The 15,368-nt window shown below is 33.3% G+C and overlaps 1 protein-coding gene across 1 annotated transcript in view; it reads right to left on the reverse strand.

Moving 5' to 3' along the window:
* The window catches only part of Polr1A (RNA polymerase I subunit RpI1), a 150,626-nt gene that overhangs the window by 12,383 nt on the left and 122,875 nt on the right, over nucleotides 1-15,368 (reverse strand). The window contains exons 23-27 of the mRNA XM_085827699.1: nucleotides 10,013-10,237; nucleotides 5,405-5,454; nucleotides 5,112-5,279; nucleotides 3,698-3,918; nucleotides 3,413-3,564 (exon numbers count right to left, since the gene is read on the reverse strand). Coding sequence (XP_085683825.1) covers nucleotides 3,413-3,564; nucleotides 3,698-3,918; nucleotides 5,112-5,279; nucleotides 5,405-5,454; nucleotides 10,013-10,237 — 816 coding nt within the window. The remainder of the gene's footprint in view (nucleotides 1-3,412; nucleotides 3,565-3,697; nucleotides 3,919-5,111; nucleotides 5,280-5,404; nucleotides 5,455-10,012; nucleotides 10,238-15,368) is intronic.

The following is a 15,368-nucleotide window of genomic DNA, read 5'->3' on the forward strand; positions in this document are numbered from 1 at the left end:
ATTACTGCATATGTGCAATATAAAAAAATATTTTAAAATTTGACAGAAATATAAAAAGTTAATGAAATTGGTAAAAAAATAAATTTTGCTAAAATGAGAGATTTTGCCATGCTTTAAAATCTATTAAAGGAAGTCATTCCTTTAAAACATTCAGTTAAGAATTTGTTAAGTTTTATTTAGTGTCCCAAAATATAATGGCTGGTTAACTGTTTCAAACATTATCATAACCTTGTTTTCACCACCATGTTGAGAAAATTTATCACTTAGCAATAAAGATATATAAATATCTGTATTAAAATAAGCAAGATTTGGGACACATATTTATTTTTAAAGACATTTAAATGAATTATTATAATTAAAAAATGCTCTTAACACTGATAAAACAAAATAAATTGCTTATACTATCATATGTTGATTTACTGGTATATATAACCGTGTCTGAATCACCGACTGATTTAAATTTTACATCACCACATCTAATAAAACATTCTAAGAATAAAATCCAATTAAAACCCATATACAACAGAAAAGTAGAGCATTTGTTGCTGCTGCAGTGAACCAATTGAAATGAAATTTCAGATGTGTTATTTAAAGGTATGAACTCGAGATTGTGATGATCTAAAAAAACATAGCTCTAATAATGCGGGTTGTAGAGAAAAATTTTGAAATTTTCGAATGGCAACACCTACTTTTTCCCTGCGCAAACTGATCAGTGTACTGAAAAGCCATAAATAGTGTTGGAACGATACACATGTAACAAAAACTGTTGGCATAAATCATTTGCTGAGAAAAGCATTGCAAAGAACCAATGAAAACAAAAGAGAGGAGAGAGAAAACCTTTATTGGAATTACAAGTTTTCAACAAGCCCACCTTCACAAATGCACTGCACGGGGGAGACAGTTGTCCACAATGACAAACGTAACATCGCATTAGGAATCTTTATAACTTCACATTTTATGGCATCTTCCAGTTCTGTCAAATTTCATGCATTTCATACACACACCTTAGATTTCAGATAACCCCAGAACTAGAAATCCATCAGAGTGAGTTCGCAGAATAGGTGTGGCCATGAAACATAAAGGTTATGGGAGATGACTACCTCCAAAGTGCTTTTGCTACAACTGCCAAACATGTAGCGATGTGTGGAGGAGCACCATCTTGCATCCATACAATGTCATTAATGACATTTTTTTTTTTTTTTTTTGCTACAATTCCGGAATTACTTAAATTCTGCAATATTATTGTGCATGGAGCACATTTTCATATCTGCAGAAGTGATATCTTTGAAGAAATAGAGACCACGAATGAATGTACTCGCAATGCCGCACTACACAGTCATTTTAACCTTGTGTAAAAGCACTGGTAGCCCATTGCAAGGACATCTGTAGCCCAGTGAATGCAGTTCTTGGAGTTTATGTTCCCAGTTACAGAGAAATGCACCTCATCTCTCCATAATATTCACAATGGTCACTTGCTATCTTCATCATACCTGATAGGAAAAAATTCACAAATTTGACATGTTGTTGCTCACCTTCAGGTTGCAACATTTGGATGCACTGGAATTGATAAGTAAACACTAGCATAACAGCATGCTAAAGCTTAAGGACTGTGGTTTTCAATACATACTACAAATTGTGGGCGACACTTCTTGCAGTATGCAATGGACCAGCAGACAACTTCAACAGGAACACAGTCTTCTGGATCCTAGTCTATTACTTGTGCATTTAGTTTCTTCAAATTTTTTTACCATACCACATACACTTTTTATAGAAAACAGCATTGTCTTAGCTTATGATTTTTCCAATAAACTCACACTGCTTTGGCACTATTTTCACCATTCCCATAAAACAGCTTTATCAATTCGCATCGTTTTTCTGTAAACGTCATCTTGTTAGCATGTTCAAACATCTGATTGAAGAAACAATCTTCCGACACTGCTTATTAAAGGTTTTTCATAATGCTTTGCAAAAGTTGTTCTGTGATTGGTGTTTTTATTGTCTATCCCTGTGAATTATGCAAAGTGCATCATGCAACTCCTCTGTGTTGCCAATAATCCTTTACAATGCACTTCTTGGCAAATGTTTTTTTCTGGCTATTTTCATCACATGCATACTGTTTCAATGCCATTTATGGTTTTAAAACGCACTGATCAATTTATGCAGGAAAAAAAAAATAGTTGTCATTCGAAAATTTTGAAATGATTTCACTGCAACCATAACCATGAGAGCTCTATTATTTCAAATCATCAGAATCTTGAGTGCATACTTTAAAATAACAAAATCTGAAATTTCATTTTAATTGGTTGAGTGAATAGGCCACTAAGGGTTCATATATCACGGAATTTCTTATGACCCCCTATACTTAGTGTCACAAGTCGAGACTTAAAAATTTGCTTAAAACAGGCAGAGAAAATTTACATGTGGCATCATATACTAATGACAGTGATGAAAAAAACTAGTTAAGATGCTATAAAAATAACCAATTAAAGGTTTTCTTTAGGTTAAAAGCTAAATATGTACATTGATTTTTTTTATGTGTGGATACTTTCCACAAAATACTTCAAGTATTTAAAAAATAAATTATGAATAAGAATAAAATAAATAAAACTCAAAAACTACAAGGTGTTGCTATTAATTTCCAGGACTGCTCTAATAACACCAGAACAGATGATGTGAAAAACATAACCTTTTAATATGTTTTGAAGTAATCCCCATCTTCCATAACACACTTCTGTGCTCGGCTGTATAAGTTGTGGAAACAACTTTTAAAGTCCTCTTTCGGAAGGCTCTTCAATGTCGACGTTACGTTCTTCTTGGTCTTCAGCATCCACAGAGCATGTTCCTTTGATCACAGTTTTGAGTTTGGGAATGTTCGATCATACTCTCTTTACTTGGTCCCTGCAGACTTCTTTTTGTTTCCCAAACTCAAAACTGTGATCAAAGGAACACGCTCTGTGAATGTTGAAGACTTCAAGAATGACGTCGACATTGAAGAGCCTTCCAAAAGAGGACTTTAAAAATTGTTTCCACAACTTATACAGCCTGATAATTAGAGCAGTCCTGAAAATTAATAGCCACACCTTGTAATAAACCAAGGTTTTCCACTGTATTACTTATTTGATTAAATTTCTAACTGGCAAGCAAAATTAACTTCCCCATAAAAAAATACAATGATTATAAATAAGAAAAATTCAATAAAATAAATTTTTATAATTGTTTCATATGCATTTAAAAAAGTGATGAAAATTTTGACAGTTAAATAAACTATCAGAATTGTTACTTCTACTTAATTACTCTGCTTCGCCAAAAGAAAGCCGAACAAAATATAAATTTCATACGGATATATTACAAATTAATATAAAGGCATTTAAAATACACACACAGACAAATAAATAAATACAAAGCTGCTTACATTAACACGTAAAGCTTTATCATTTTCACTGACAGTCATTTTGGGAGTTTTTTTAAACTCATGAGGATTTGCTGCAGCATTTTCTCCTTCATCAGAGCTCCTAACCTCTTTCTTTATACTGATTTCTGTTTCTATATCAGAAGTTTCTGAATCTGTATAACAAAATATGTTAAGCATTCTATCAATACTTTTTTTTAAAAAAAAGGGTTTAAGCATTCTACACACACACATTAAAAAAAAATTACATTTAGCAATTATAAAAAATGCACTGATGTTTATATTTACTAGATTCAGGAAGCATTTCTTCATCTTCTGGATCTTCATACTCTTGTTCTTGCTTATGATGCAACTTAGATTTAGCTGAAATGGTGTCTCCTTCATCTTCACTTTCTTCAGAGCTTTCTACTTCATTTAATTGTGTTGGGTCATCAGCTTGAGGAACGTCTTCTGACTCATCCTCATTTGGCTCTACTTTTTTTATATTATCTTTCATAAAACCAACAAAACTATAGAACATTAAGAGAAAATGAAAATAAAAATTTAATGAAGACTCTCAGAATATATAATTTACTTACAATGTAAAATCTTCTAGTATTTAGAAGGATTACTATTCTTAGTTGAAGAATACTTCTAGTATTGTAAGTATTCTTCAAGCTGATATTAGATTCTTCTAATTTAGATAAAAGTTCTTAGCAAATCTAATGCATTGTAAATAATACAAATAAACCTAAAAAATTATTTTTAGTACATTTTTGCATATGCCGAATTTCAAAAAGAAACAATTTCAGGAACATATATATTTTTTACAAAAAAAAAGAAAAGGAAAGCAAGCACTCAGTAAAAACAAATCCAACAAAGTAACTATCCTCGAAGTCAATAAAAACAATTTGTTCAGTGGTTCAGATTTAAAACAATAGATGATAAAGGTCCCATTCTAAAAGCACAACAACAATTAATTTATTCACAAGTTGAGGTTACTGGAATAGAGCATAAATGCTCTCTTGGTGGTAAATTATTAGGGCTGCCAACTCCCTTACAGGCCTTTAATACATTTGGTTACAATGAAAATTCTAATTGTAACTCAGAGGCATAGGGAAGGTAGAGTGCCCTATATAGGCATTTTGCAACACTTAATTTTGGGGAGCCAATGATACGGGGTGTGGGGGGAAATCCCTGTAGCAATTAAAGAAATTAGGCATTTTCAATCTAAATTTTCCAACTTTTCCTCAGAGCACAGCAATTCCAGTTTTACCCACAACAGAAAGATTAAAGTCTTCTCTAGAAATTATAATCCAGACACTAATCATAAAAATTCTCACGCTGAATCAAAATCCCTAAGCATTCGTATGATCTGAGAAACTAGAATTGTTCTTTGACAATGAAGCCTGGATTTTCATCTTAAATTTCATTCAACTAAGTACTTAGCATTTTAGTATGTTAAAGTTAGTTGCATAAAAACTGTTTTAGGTTTCAGAACATCTATTAAAAAATTTCCGTTCTTTTAGAGCATATCTTACAAGGATTAAAAACACCAGCAATTTTAATATATTTAAAAAAAAATCTTTCAACACATTTTACAAGGAATAAATTGTTATTTTAGCAGAGATGCTAAACTCTAATTTATACCTGCAAATCAAGATTTAAAAAAGTGGCTTTCTTCATAGTTACCAAACTATCAGAAACATAAAAATACACTTACTCTAAAGATGAAGACTGTTTCATTTTCTTCTTAAGAACTTCTAAGATTTTCTTTATAAATACATGTTCCATGTAGTGTAGAATTTTTGATGGTGATGTATTTATGTATCCCTTATATTCTGAATACTTTAAGAATTTAAATTTTACAATGTAACTTCTTATACTTGATCTGAAAAAGAAAGAGGAAATTGTGTGAATGTAAGTATACAGTAAAGGAATGGATCCCATGCAGTATTATTAATTTATTCTTGTTTATAATACACTATTGATTTAGTTTATGAAAAGAAAACTTACACATTTGTAGATACAGAAATATATTCCTTCACTTTAATAGCTTCAAGAATCTAAAATAAATGCAAGAAGAATTTTAAAACACAAAAGAACAAAATTAAAATAAAACGATTTTTTGTTTAAGCAATAAAATATGGTACACTGATGTCTTCTATGAGCAGCTAATCGTTCCTAAATATTAATAGTGAAAATATATTTGTAAACAAAATATTTGAATATGATGTTGTATTTTAAGCTATTCATTATACAATGAAATTAACTAAATGAAAAATAACATAACTTTGAACCAGAAATGTTAATCAATCTTTATTATGGACAGTCATATTTTACGGACCATAAGACACACTTTTTCCTTCAAGAATTTGCATCCGAAATTCATGTGTGCTTTATACTCAAAATTAATATAAAAGTGTCCAATGCTTGATTTAAAATTCCACGAGTCTTTAAAATGGCCATATACTATTTGATGCCATGGGAAACCTTTCTTTATCTGGCAACATTGGAGGCAAAAATTCGGGTTTCCAGCATGTATCCCTACTAATTGAAGGCTGGCGATGAGGGTAAATAAAGGAACATGTTTTCAGAAAAGCATAGAAAGTCGGATGCCTATATGACTGGAGGAGTTGTCCGGGTTGTTGATTTTGTCCTTGAGTCCTTGGAGTGTGAAGTAGGAAGAAGAAGCAATTTTTTGCCACCTTCTTGTAGATGCCCTGTCAATGCTTCCAAAAGAGGCACCACTAAATGTTGCTGGTAGTTGGCAACCCTCTTAGGTTTGTAGGATGAGAATGGGGAAAAGTTCCTCGTCAATCAGAAGAACAGCGACGGTGAGTTATTTGAAGATGATAAAGGAAAGAGAAGGTGCTGTCTTTAATTTTGTGAGGAACGCTGAAAAATGTAACGGCCTTTGCGACCAGATAGGCTAGAAGAACCACGCTGTCCAAAGATCCACCAGAAGGAAGGGAAAACCTTTATTTTCACAGATTTGGTCCACTTAGGCAGCCATGGAGGTCTTGAAGGGAGCTTCAGAATTTGGACACACTTACATTAGTAACTTTTGGTAAAATTAGTGAATAGTTAAATGAATACTGAAATTTCTGAATCATCACCCAGTGTAACTGGTTTTAAAATGAAAATTTATATTTGAAAATGGCCTTTGTATATAATTCTGCTTTGTAGCGACTAACATATGAAATTCCTGAAATAATACTTGGTTGTAGAAAATTATGTTAAAAAAATAATCTTGATCATATTTAAATTATTTTGGTGACCATCCAGTTTTAAAATTTCACTACAGAAAACTACTTCTGCTTATTCTTCTAACTGAGTATTTGTGTTGAAAATATGCTTGTCGAAATTTCCTCACTATTTTATCTACAGTGTCAACTGGTCTATATAGTTTCTCACTAGATATTAATCGTATGCCTTATACACAGTCCAGTCACATTAATGTGACCACCACGTACTTTCCATGTCAGAGTTAAATAACCAATCACAGAAGGCAGGTGGCAGCACAGTGCAGTTGAGCGTATATAAAGGGTGTGTGAGGGCTTCGGAAAACATTTCAATCGTTGGCGTAATGCAGAAACGAAGCGATTTATCCGACTTCCAAAAGGGCATGATCATTGGCTTTCGGGCCAAGGGTGGAAGCATTTCCGAAACGGCTGAGTTTGTGAACTGTTCGCGTGCCGCCGTGGTAAAAGTGTACCATGCATGGCAAAATGGGACTGTCCAAAATCAGCGACGTGGCAAATGTGGTGCACCACGGGCCATAGATGACAGAGGCGAATGACGGTTGCGGAGATGCGTTCGGGCAGATAGACGGGCTACCGTTGAGCAACTGACCACCAAAATGAACCAAGGGGCTACCAAAAGTGTCTCCCAAAGTACTATTCAGCGAACATTGCTGCGTCTAAGCCTCCGAAGTAGATGCCTGGTTCGTGCACCTATGCTGACTGCTGTTCATCGACGGCGAAGGCTAGAATTTGCACGCCAGTACAGCAGCTGGACGTCCACTGAGTGGCGACAGGTTGCGTTTTCGGATGAATCGCGTTTTATGCTCCATCGGACAGATGGACGTTGGCGTATAAGGCGTGAAACCTCTGAAAGGAACCACCCTGCAACCATTGCCGGAACGGTCCAAGCTGGAGGCGGGAGCATTATGGTCTGGGGAATGTTTTCCTGGCATTCTCTAGGTTCACTGATCATTGTGGAAGGCACAATGGATCAATACAAGTACGCATCTGTCCTTGCGGACCATGTTCACCCCTACATGCGCATTGTTTTTCCTCAGGATGATGGCATCTTCCAGCAGGACAATGCGAGGTGCCATACAGCTGCCAGTGTACGTGCGTGGTTTGAAGAGCACCAGGATGAGTTTACCGTCCTCCCCTGGCCAGCAAACTCACCTGACTTAAACCCAATCGAGCATCTGTGGGACCATCTCGATCGAGTTGTTCGCGCCATGGATCCTCAACCGCGTAATCTAGCGCAGCTGGTCACGGCATTAGAGTCGGCATGGCTCAACATCCCAGAGAACACCTTCAGGGACCTATGTGACTCTCTTCCTGCACGTCTCGCAGCAGTCCGCTCTGCGAAAGGTGGTTATTCTGGCTTTTGACAGATGGTCACATTAATGTGACTGGACTGTGTATTTTCAGCATTTGTGTTGCATGTAATAATTTTGAATGTGAAAAAATACTCTTTGGGCTGGGACCCACTTGTTTGCCCTATATATAAAAACCAAAGTAAAAGATACGTTACTGGTTTTCTATTTGCTAGTCCTGCCACCTGCTAAAGCTGTAACCAGATTCTGTAAAATCTACTTTTTTTTAACTAAATAAATATTTAAATATTATTACTTATTCAAACAAGACTGTTCTTTAAACAGTTTAGTTTTACTCAAACCTATACTGGACTATTAGCTGGGTTTTGCTATATTTTATTTGTTCACACAATGTACGATTGCTAATTAAATTATATGTTATGGACACCTTTACCCTCTGATTTAACTAATACTTATCTTTTCTGATATGAATGGATGCATTCACTAGATTTCAGAATACTGTATAATGTGTTATAACAAAGTTAAAGCACTTTTTATTCATAATACAGATGGATGCTTCAAAACAATTAGTTAATTTAATCAAACATCATCACATATGAACATATATATCACATATGAACATAAAAAAATGGTATGCACATTTAATTATCAGTTATGATTTCAGAAATAATGCAGTGGCCACCATTTTTAAGTAGTATAAGGGTTTCTTTACTTATTCTGACACATTTCATATGCAATTCTTCATGAATAATTTTATGTATGGTGGTGGATCCAAAGTGAAATTCCTTCTGTATAATTTGTATAGGTGTAGCGACTATCATCGATTAACATTTTACGTGTGCAGACACATTACCCGGGATTATTGCTGACAATGGCCTTCCTGTGTGTTCTTTATCCTTAAGAAAATTTCACAGAAAATCATAGCACAATAATGTTCTCGCATCAACACTTTTTTCCTTCTGTCTAAAATTTATTCTATGCTAAACTACTTGCAATCGGCCAATAAAAAATAGTCTGCTAAGGTGAAATAGTTTATATTTTCAAACCTAACTGTTAATTTTATTTCTGCCACTTATTGTCTGTCCAAATATAAAAAATTTCAGAGTGACCTCCATATGTGGAATAATTTAAGATGAAAAAGCACACAAACATTTCAATCATGGCCGATATTGTAGATGGAACAGCCATGTAGAATGCATAATTAACAGTCAGAGGCAGTTCTAATAATGATTTAACATTTTATTTCATTAAAAAACAATTCTTGAGATGAATAGTCTGATTCACACATTAAAAAAGCAACCTGCACCTATTTTTCACCACATTAAACTATTTTACCATCTCTCACCCATATTCAACTACGATATATACAACATGAAAAAAACACAGACAAATAGTCTTCCTTCATCACTATCATGAGACCATAACTTTTATTTCATTAACATTAAATTACAATAATATTTTTGCTTTTAACAGTTGTTTTTGAGCTTGCAAATAGGCGAAGGATTATTTAAAATTATACAGATTATTTCCAAATATCTGATATTATTATACAAATTAAGTTTACAAGTTATGACGAAACAAAGCTGAAAGCCAAATTAAAAGATTTAAATTAACATTAAAGCCCTTGAAATCAATCATTCTGGATAATTGCAACATATAAATATAAAAATGATATAATAAAAGTTTGCTGCACGGATTACATTTATTAACCCTCATAATAATATAACCCTTTATAGTAACATGATCTTGCAAATAATTCACCTAAACTAAAGTTAATATTTATTAAATACGATGAATCTCACAACAATATATAGCTTACCTATACTTAGTACCGTCCTAAGTTATATATTACTGCTAGCATGAAAATGAGGGTTTATGTGATAAAATATGAGAACACATAACATTCATCATTAACATGAAATGTACAGCAAAGCAAAAAATGTGTTGTAGGAGTCTCATGACAATTACAGGAATTTTTCAACAATTTTTAATTTTAAGATTTTATGAATAATCTAATAATAATAGTAGATAGAAAGACTATTACATACTTCTTTCAAAGAAACAGGAGCTAGTTGAAGCCTTAGCTTTTCAGCTTCTTCTTCAATCCCCGGTTTATCAAGAAGAGGCAAATCCATAGTTGGAGTAGCAATATTTGCACTTGCAGTCATCAAAATTTCACGGATACGAGGAATACCCAAGGTAACGTTCATCTCACCTTTTCCAGCAAAATGGAAAGTATTCAGTGTCATTTGAGTAGATGGCTCCCCAATAGACTATAAAGAAAGAAAAGTTAGATATAAAATTGTAACTTCAGCAAAAGTTCAATAACATCATTTTACATGTATTTTGCTACACGAGTGAAAGCACCCAATTTTTACTAATTTGGAGGTGCTCAATATGAAAATAAAATTAAAAAGTTTTACAAGCTCTCATTTTGGTGTAACAGAGGAGGAGACGAAGAGGGTATTTATCAACCATAATATGACTATCAATAAATAAATTCCATAGTTTAGTTTAATTAATAAACAGTCAGTTTCCCTTTGAAGGTATAATTTTTACTAGTACATGACGATTTTCAAAATAAAGATCAAATGTCTGTGCGTTTCATAAATTCAATTTTTTAAATTATTCCACAGCATATTAATATTCATTATTTCTCTGAAATTACAGTTTTTTACTCAATTTAAGCAAATTCACAGATTTATCCACATTGACATGAAGTCATATATTTGATAATAAACTTTGGTAAATTAATTTCTTGTTGAAGTAACTTTTCCTATTAACAGAGGTCCTATTTATGGCTTACTGTAAGATTTTATTAAACTGAATCATTTATGCAATAGAGTAAACCCTTGCCAAATGCAGGGGTTATGCCATTAACACACTGTATGAATGGCAAAACCGCATTTTACTACGGAAACTACGGGAAAAGTTAACTACGGAAAAAATAGTTTACATACAGTTCAGATTAAGTATGTTTAATTTATATAAACCTAAATATTATTGTGATTAAAAGGGGAAAATGAAACAAATGCTAAGTGAAAAGATATCTACTGCTATTTAATAAGTGGGTAACAATCTTTCCAAGATAATAATAAATATCAACGTGTTCATATACACTTATTGGCAAAGCTGATCCTCTTTCAACTCCTAAATTTAAGAGATGACAGGTTCCTTTCATAATTTGAACATATGAATTTACTTTTTTTTTAAAAGATGACTGGAACACAAGTCATCCAGTCTTCAAGCTTACCATTCCTGGTGCATTGCTAGCACTAAATGCTAAGCAATTATCCTGAAGAACTGCACTTTTAAAGTGCTATAATTAACTGTGATAGACATTAAACTCTGTCGAATCTCCTTTTGAAATGGGGACAGAAAGTAAACTAAAATCAATTTAAGACGACTAGATAAAAAAAAAAAAAAAAAAAAAAAAAAAAAAAAAAAAAAATGGATACAGTTTTGCAACGGTATTATTGCCTCCATCCATAAAAAGGCAGAATGGGACTGTTTTAGCCCCTTCGCGCCAACTGTCACGTATACGTGCCAGCAACGAACGCACTTACCTACCGGCCGACATGCAGGCGTGCCAGAGGATTGTTCCATTCTCTACCGACTGTCACGTATTTGTGCCAGTACTTTGGAACGTTTTTCAAACTATAATTTCTGCCACAAGATGGCACTGTATGTCCATATGGTTTCAGATACATGTAAATTAGACCTTCTACTCAAAATGAGAAAAGCATGACTCACATACACGTGTTTTGATTATATAAACAAACGGGGAAATAAATGTTTTCGAATGCTGTGATTTATGACGTCTCTTTAAATCGCACTTTATTCGCACGTGGTAGTTGTTTACTGTAAGTAGAGAAGTTTTATTTGCTCTAAAGCGTTGGGTATTTCGGTTTGCAGTTCAGTTTTTAGAAAATAATTAGATCTTGTTAGACGTGAATTCTTTGTTTTTACCATTGCAATGTCGAAGCGTCGAAAATGTTTAACAGAGCATGAAATAGCAGAAATGATGCAAAATATTTCAGTTAACTGAAAGACATTTTCCAAAACTTTGTTCAGAAGAGACTGATAAGAAAATGAGACGACGATGCTTCGTTTGTTCACATTCCCGGAAAAATCCTCCAAAACGGCAAATGAGTTATTACGAGTGCAAGGAATGTAACGTAGGACTGTGTGTAGATCCTTGTTTTCAAATTTTTCATACGAAAAGAGAATAAGTAATATATTTAGTTTTCAGATGTATAATGTTAAAATTCATAAAATGGTGAGCAATTAAAATAAAATGTGTAAAATATGCATTTAAACAAGAAATAAGGTAATTAAAGTATATATATAAAAATATTTATAAAGCATAAGCCGTTTAAATACTCTATAGAGCATTATTAAACAATGCGTTGATACTTCGGACATTTCATGGATTTAGGCTTAGTAGCAAAAAAGCCCCCGGCCCTGGAGAGACGCTCGCGTAAGACACTGCCGGCCTCAGCGATAAGCGCGCGTGGCTCGAAGGGGTTAATGCAATCAATAACTAAAGATTTACTTTTCATATCAATTTCTTGAACCCATTTCTTTTAAAACTGCAGATATTTTTGTTCTTGCACCTGAGTATTTCTTAGAGATTTTACTGTTAGGAAACATTTTTCTAAAAAACCTGAAGCACTGCATATCAATTTTTTGAGCCCATTTCTTCTAAAACTGCAGATATTTTTGTTCTTACACCTGAGTATTTCTTAGAGATTTTACTGTTAGGAAACATTTTTCTAGAAAACCTGAAGCACTGATCAAAGTATTCAGAGGCAATTTGTGCTCTAGCAAAAAGAGAGAGAACAGACATTCTGCATTAGTAACTTTTTGGACCTTTGTTTCCCCAGAAACACTTTTTTTCCAGTATGACTCATGTTGCCCTTGTGTATGCATATGTTTAAGAACGTTGTCCCTTCCACTGTGCGAAATTGAAAAATCACAATGACAAAAAGTACACATTGCAATATTGCATTTCCTTTACACAATTAAATTACAGTTTCTAAAACTGTTTCTGGGAAGCACGTGAAACTTGCGCTGCTCACCGACAAGATGAACAACATAGAAAACCTCAAACCTACTTTGTGCTCATTGGCTAATTTGATTCTCATTGAAAAACTAGAACACTATGTTTTTGGATTCTCACACACAAAGCAGAAACATGCTATATCTCATTTATGAAACAACTCCATTTTTCTTTTATATGTATGTAGAGAGAAAATTAAATGCTTTATACTGTATTATTGAATACCCAGTATTTGCACCTTTTTGGGTGCAAATACTGTATTATTTATTATTCCAAGCTACATAAAAACCATGAGACATTTCAATAATAAGAGAAGGTCTGGAGAAATATATTGCACATCAGGTTGATGAGAGTATTGTCGGAAATCTCCCACCTAAATCAGAAGAGTTGGAAACTCCACGAATTGCTTCCAAATTACCATTAGTGTGTCATGCTCTCCTTCATATAGTGCTTTATTTGCAGAGATATAAACATGCCTAACACAATAGGCTTTGAATATATTTGCAATTTTTTTATTCATAGGTTTGACTAATATGAAAAAGAAGAAGCAACTGCTGAAACTTTTAAAATTTTGCAAAATGTAATGCTAATCTTATAGTAGGAATGTTAGTGCAAGGAGTTCTTGCATATTTGTGGATATTCACCAGAATAAAGTATAAAAAGCTTTGCTCTCTACTAAATCTATGCAGCAATTTCGCTTAAATTTTTAATAAAACAAAAAATGATCTAAAACATGGCAAAGAAGCGGTTAAAAATTTTCTAAAATCTTGCTTCTACAATAGATTTGCAGAAGCAAGTAAAGTCTCAATTTTATATTAATGTTTAACACAAAATTGGCATTAAAAATATGCAGCAATTTGACCCTGCATAAACTGTTAGGTAGAATTTGGAGCAAATGGCACAACTGTGCAAACCAGTGGTTCTTGACCTTTTCTTTCTCCATACATCCCTATCAACACTGCTAGATGACCATCCCCCCTTTTAAAAACTTGAAAAATACATATGCATTTATTTAAATTTAGATATTTTTAAACATGTTTTAAAAATTAAACAAGAAAAACTATAGAAAATGTTAATAAATACCAAAATGTGAATAAAAGTAGTTTTCATATTCATAAACTAAAGCTAAGTATTTAACAGTTAAATAAAAATGATGACCACATTCCCCCCTGAAGCTAAAACTCCCTCATCGGGGTTCTCATTTATTTTTGCCTCATGCACCCCTGACACCAATACTAGAAGATAGTTCACTCCCTTCCTTACCTTTGAGTAAAAGTTGTTTTTTATATTCATAAACTAAAATTAAATACTTAACAATTAAATAAAAGACTGATTGCATCCCCCCAGCTGAGAAACCTTGTTCTATGTAATTTGCGTAAACGTAGAATATTTTCATTAATATTCAACAAAGTAGATCACAATTTAATAGAGATTTATTTTTAGACTTTTGTTTTTCTTAAAAATCTCTCTTAAAAATTTTCACTAAAGTCAGTTGTTATGCACAAAATCTATATTTAAAAAAATCTTGGTTACAAAAATGTGCTACGTAGTTAAACTCTCATTTTGGAAATTTTCTCCTTTGTTGCTACGCTGAGCAGAAGAAGGTAGAGTATTTAATCCTGCAATAGAAATTCTCTTAAGTGGCGGTGAAGACTGTGTGTCCTCCTGATGTGCCTACAACCATGAATAATTCCAGAGTCATGTGGCAATTTCAAGCCATGGAAATCTGCAGTGGAATATAGCTGTGGAAGACTGGATTGTAACAAGAATCTAGCACAGTATCCGAAATAATTTACCAGGCCAGCAAGAAACCAGGCTTGTTTACCAGGCTAAACATATTATGTTTATTACAAGGGAGAGCACCCATCAAATCTTATGCTTTCAACTTACAACAAGTGTACTTATTCTTTTGGTAGGGAATCATATTTTACACTGCTGCATTTCACTCTCAAGAACCTTAATTTAAAAGCAGTAATTTGAACATCTGTGTTTTTTGGTGTAAAATAAGGTAAGAAAAATCACTTCTTTATTGAGAAATTGGATAACGGTAACAACCAAAAATGGCAGTTTCAAGTGAAAAGGAAATTAATCCAGTCAGAACTTACAGAAGTCACAAGCAGGCAGTTAGTCAAGCCAGAAACTTCAGAAACTAACCAAGCTGAAACTGACAGGTGGATTTCAAAAGATCAAAAAGCTTTAGCAATTATTGCTATGAGCATGACATGATCTGAAGTAGTCTATATTAAAAAATGTCAATTTTCATACAAGACATGGATGAAAATGCACAAAATTCATCAGCCTAAAGGCCCTATTACTAAAAGCCTTAAAGTTAGCCTCATGAA

The sequence above is a fragment of the Stegodyphus dumicola genome, chromosome 12 (genome assembly GCF_044657685.1).
Source record: "Stegodyphus dumicola isolate Sdum_Otavi_A_Nest chromosome 12, ASM4465768v1".
In the NCBI taxonomy this organism is placed as follows: Eukaryota; Metazoa; Arthropoda; class Arachnida; order Araneae; family Eresidae; genus Stegodyphus; species Stegodyphus dumicola.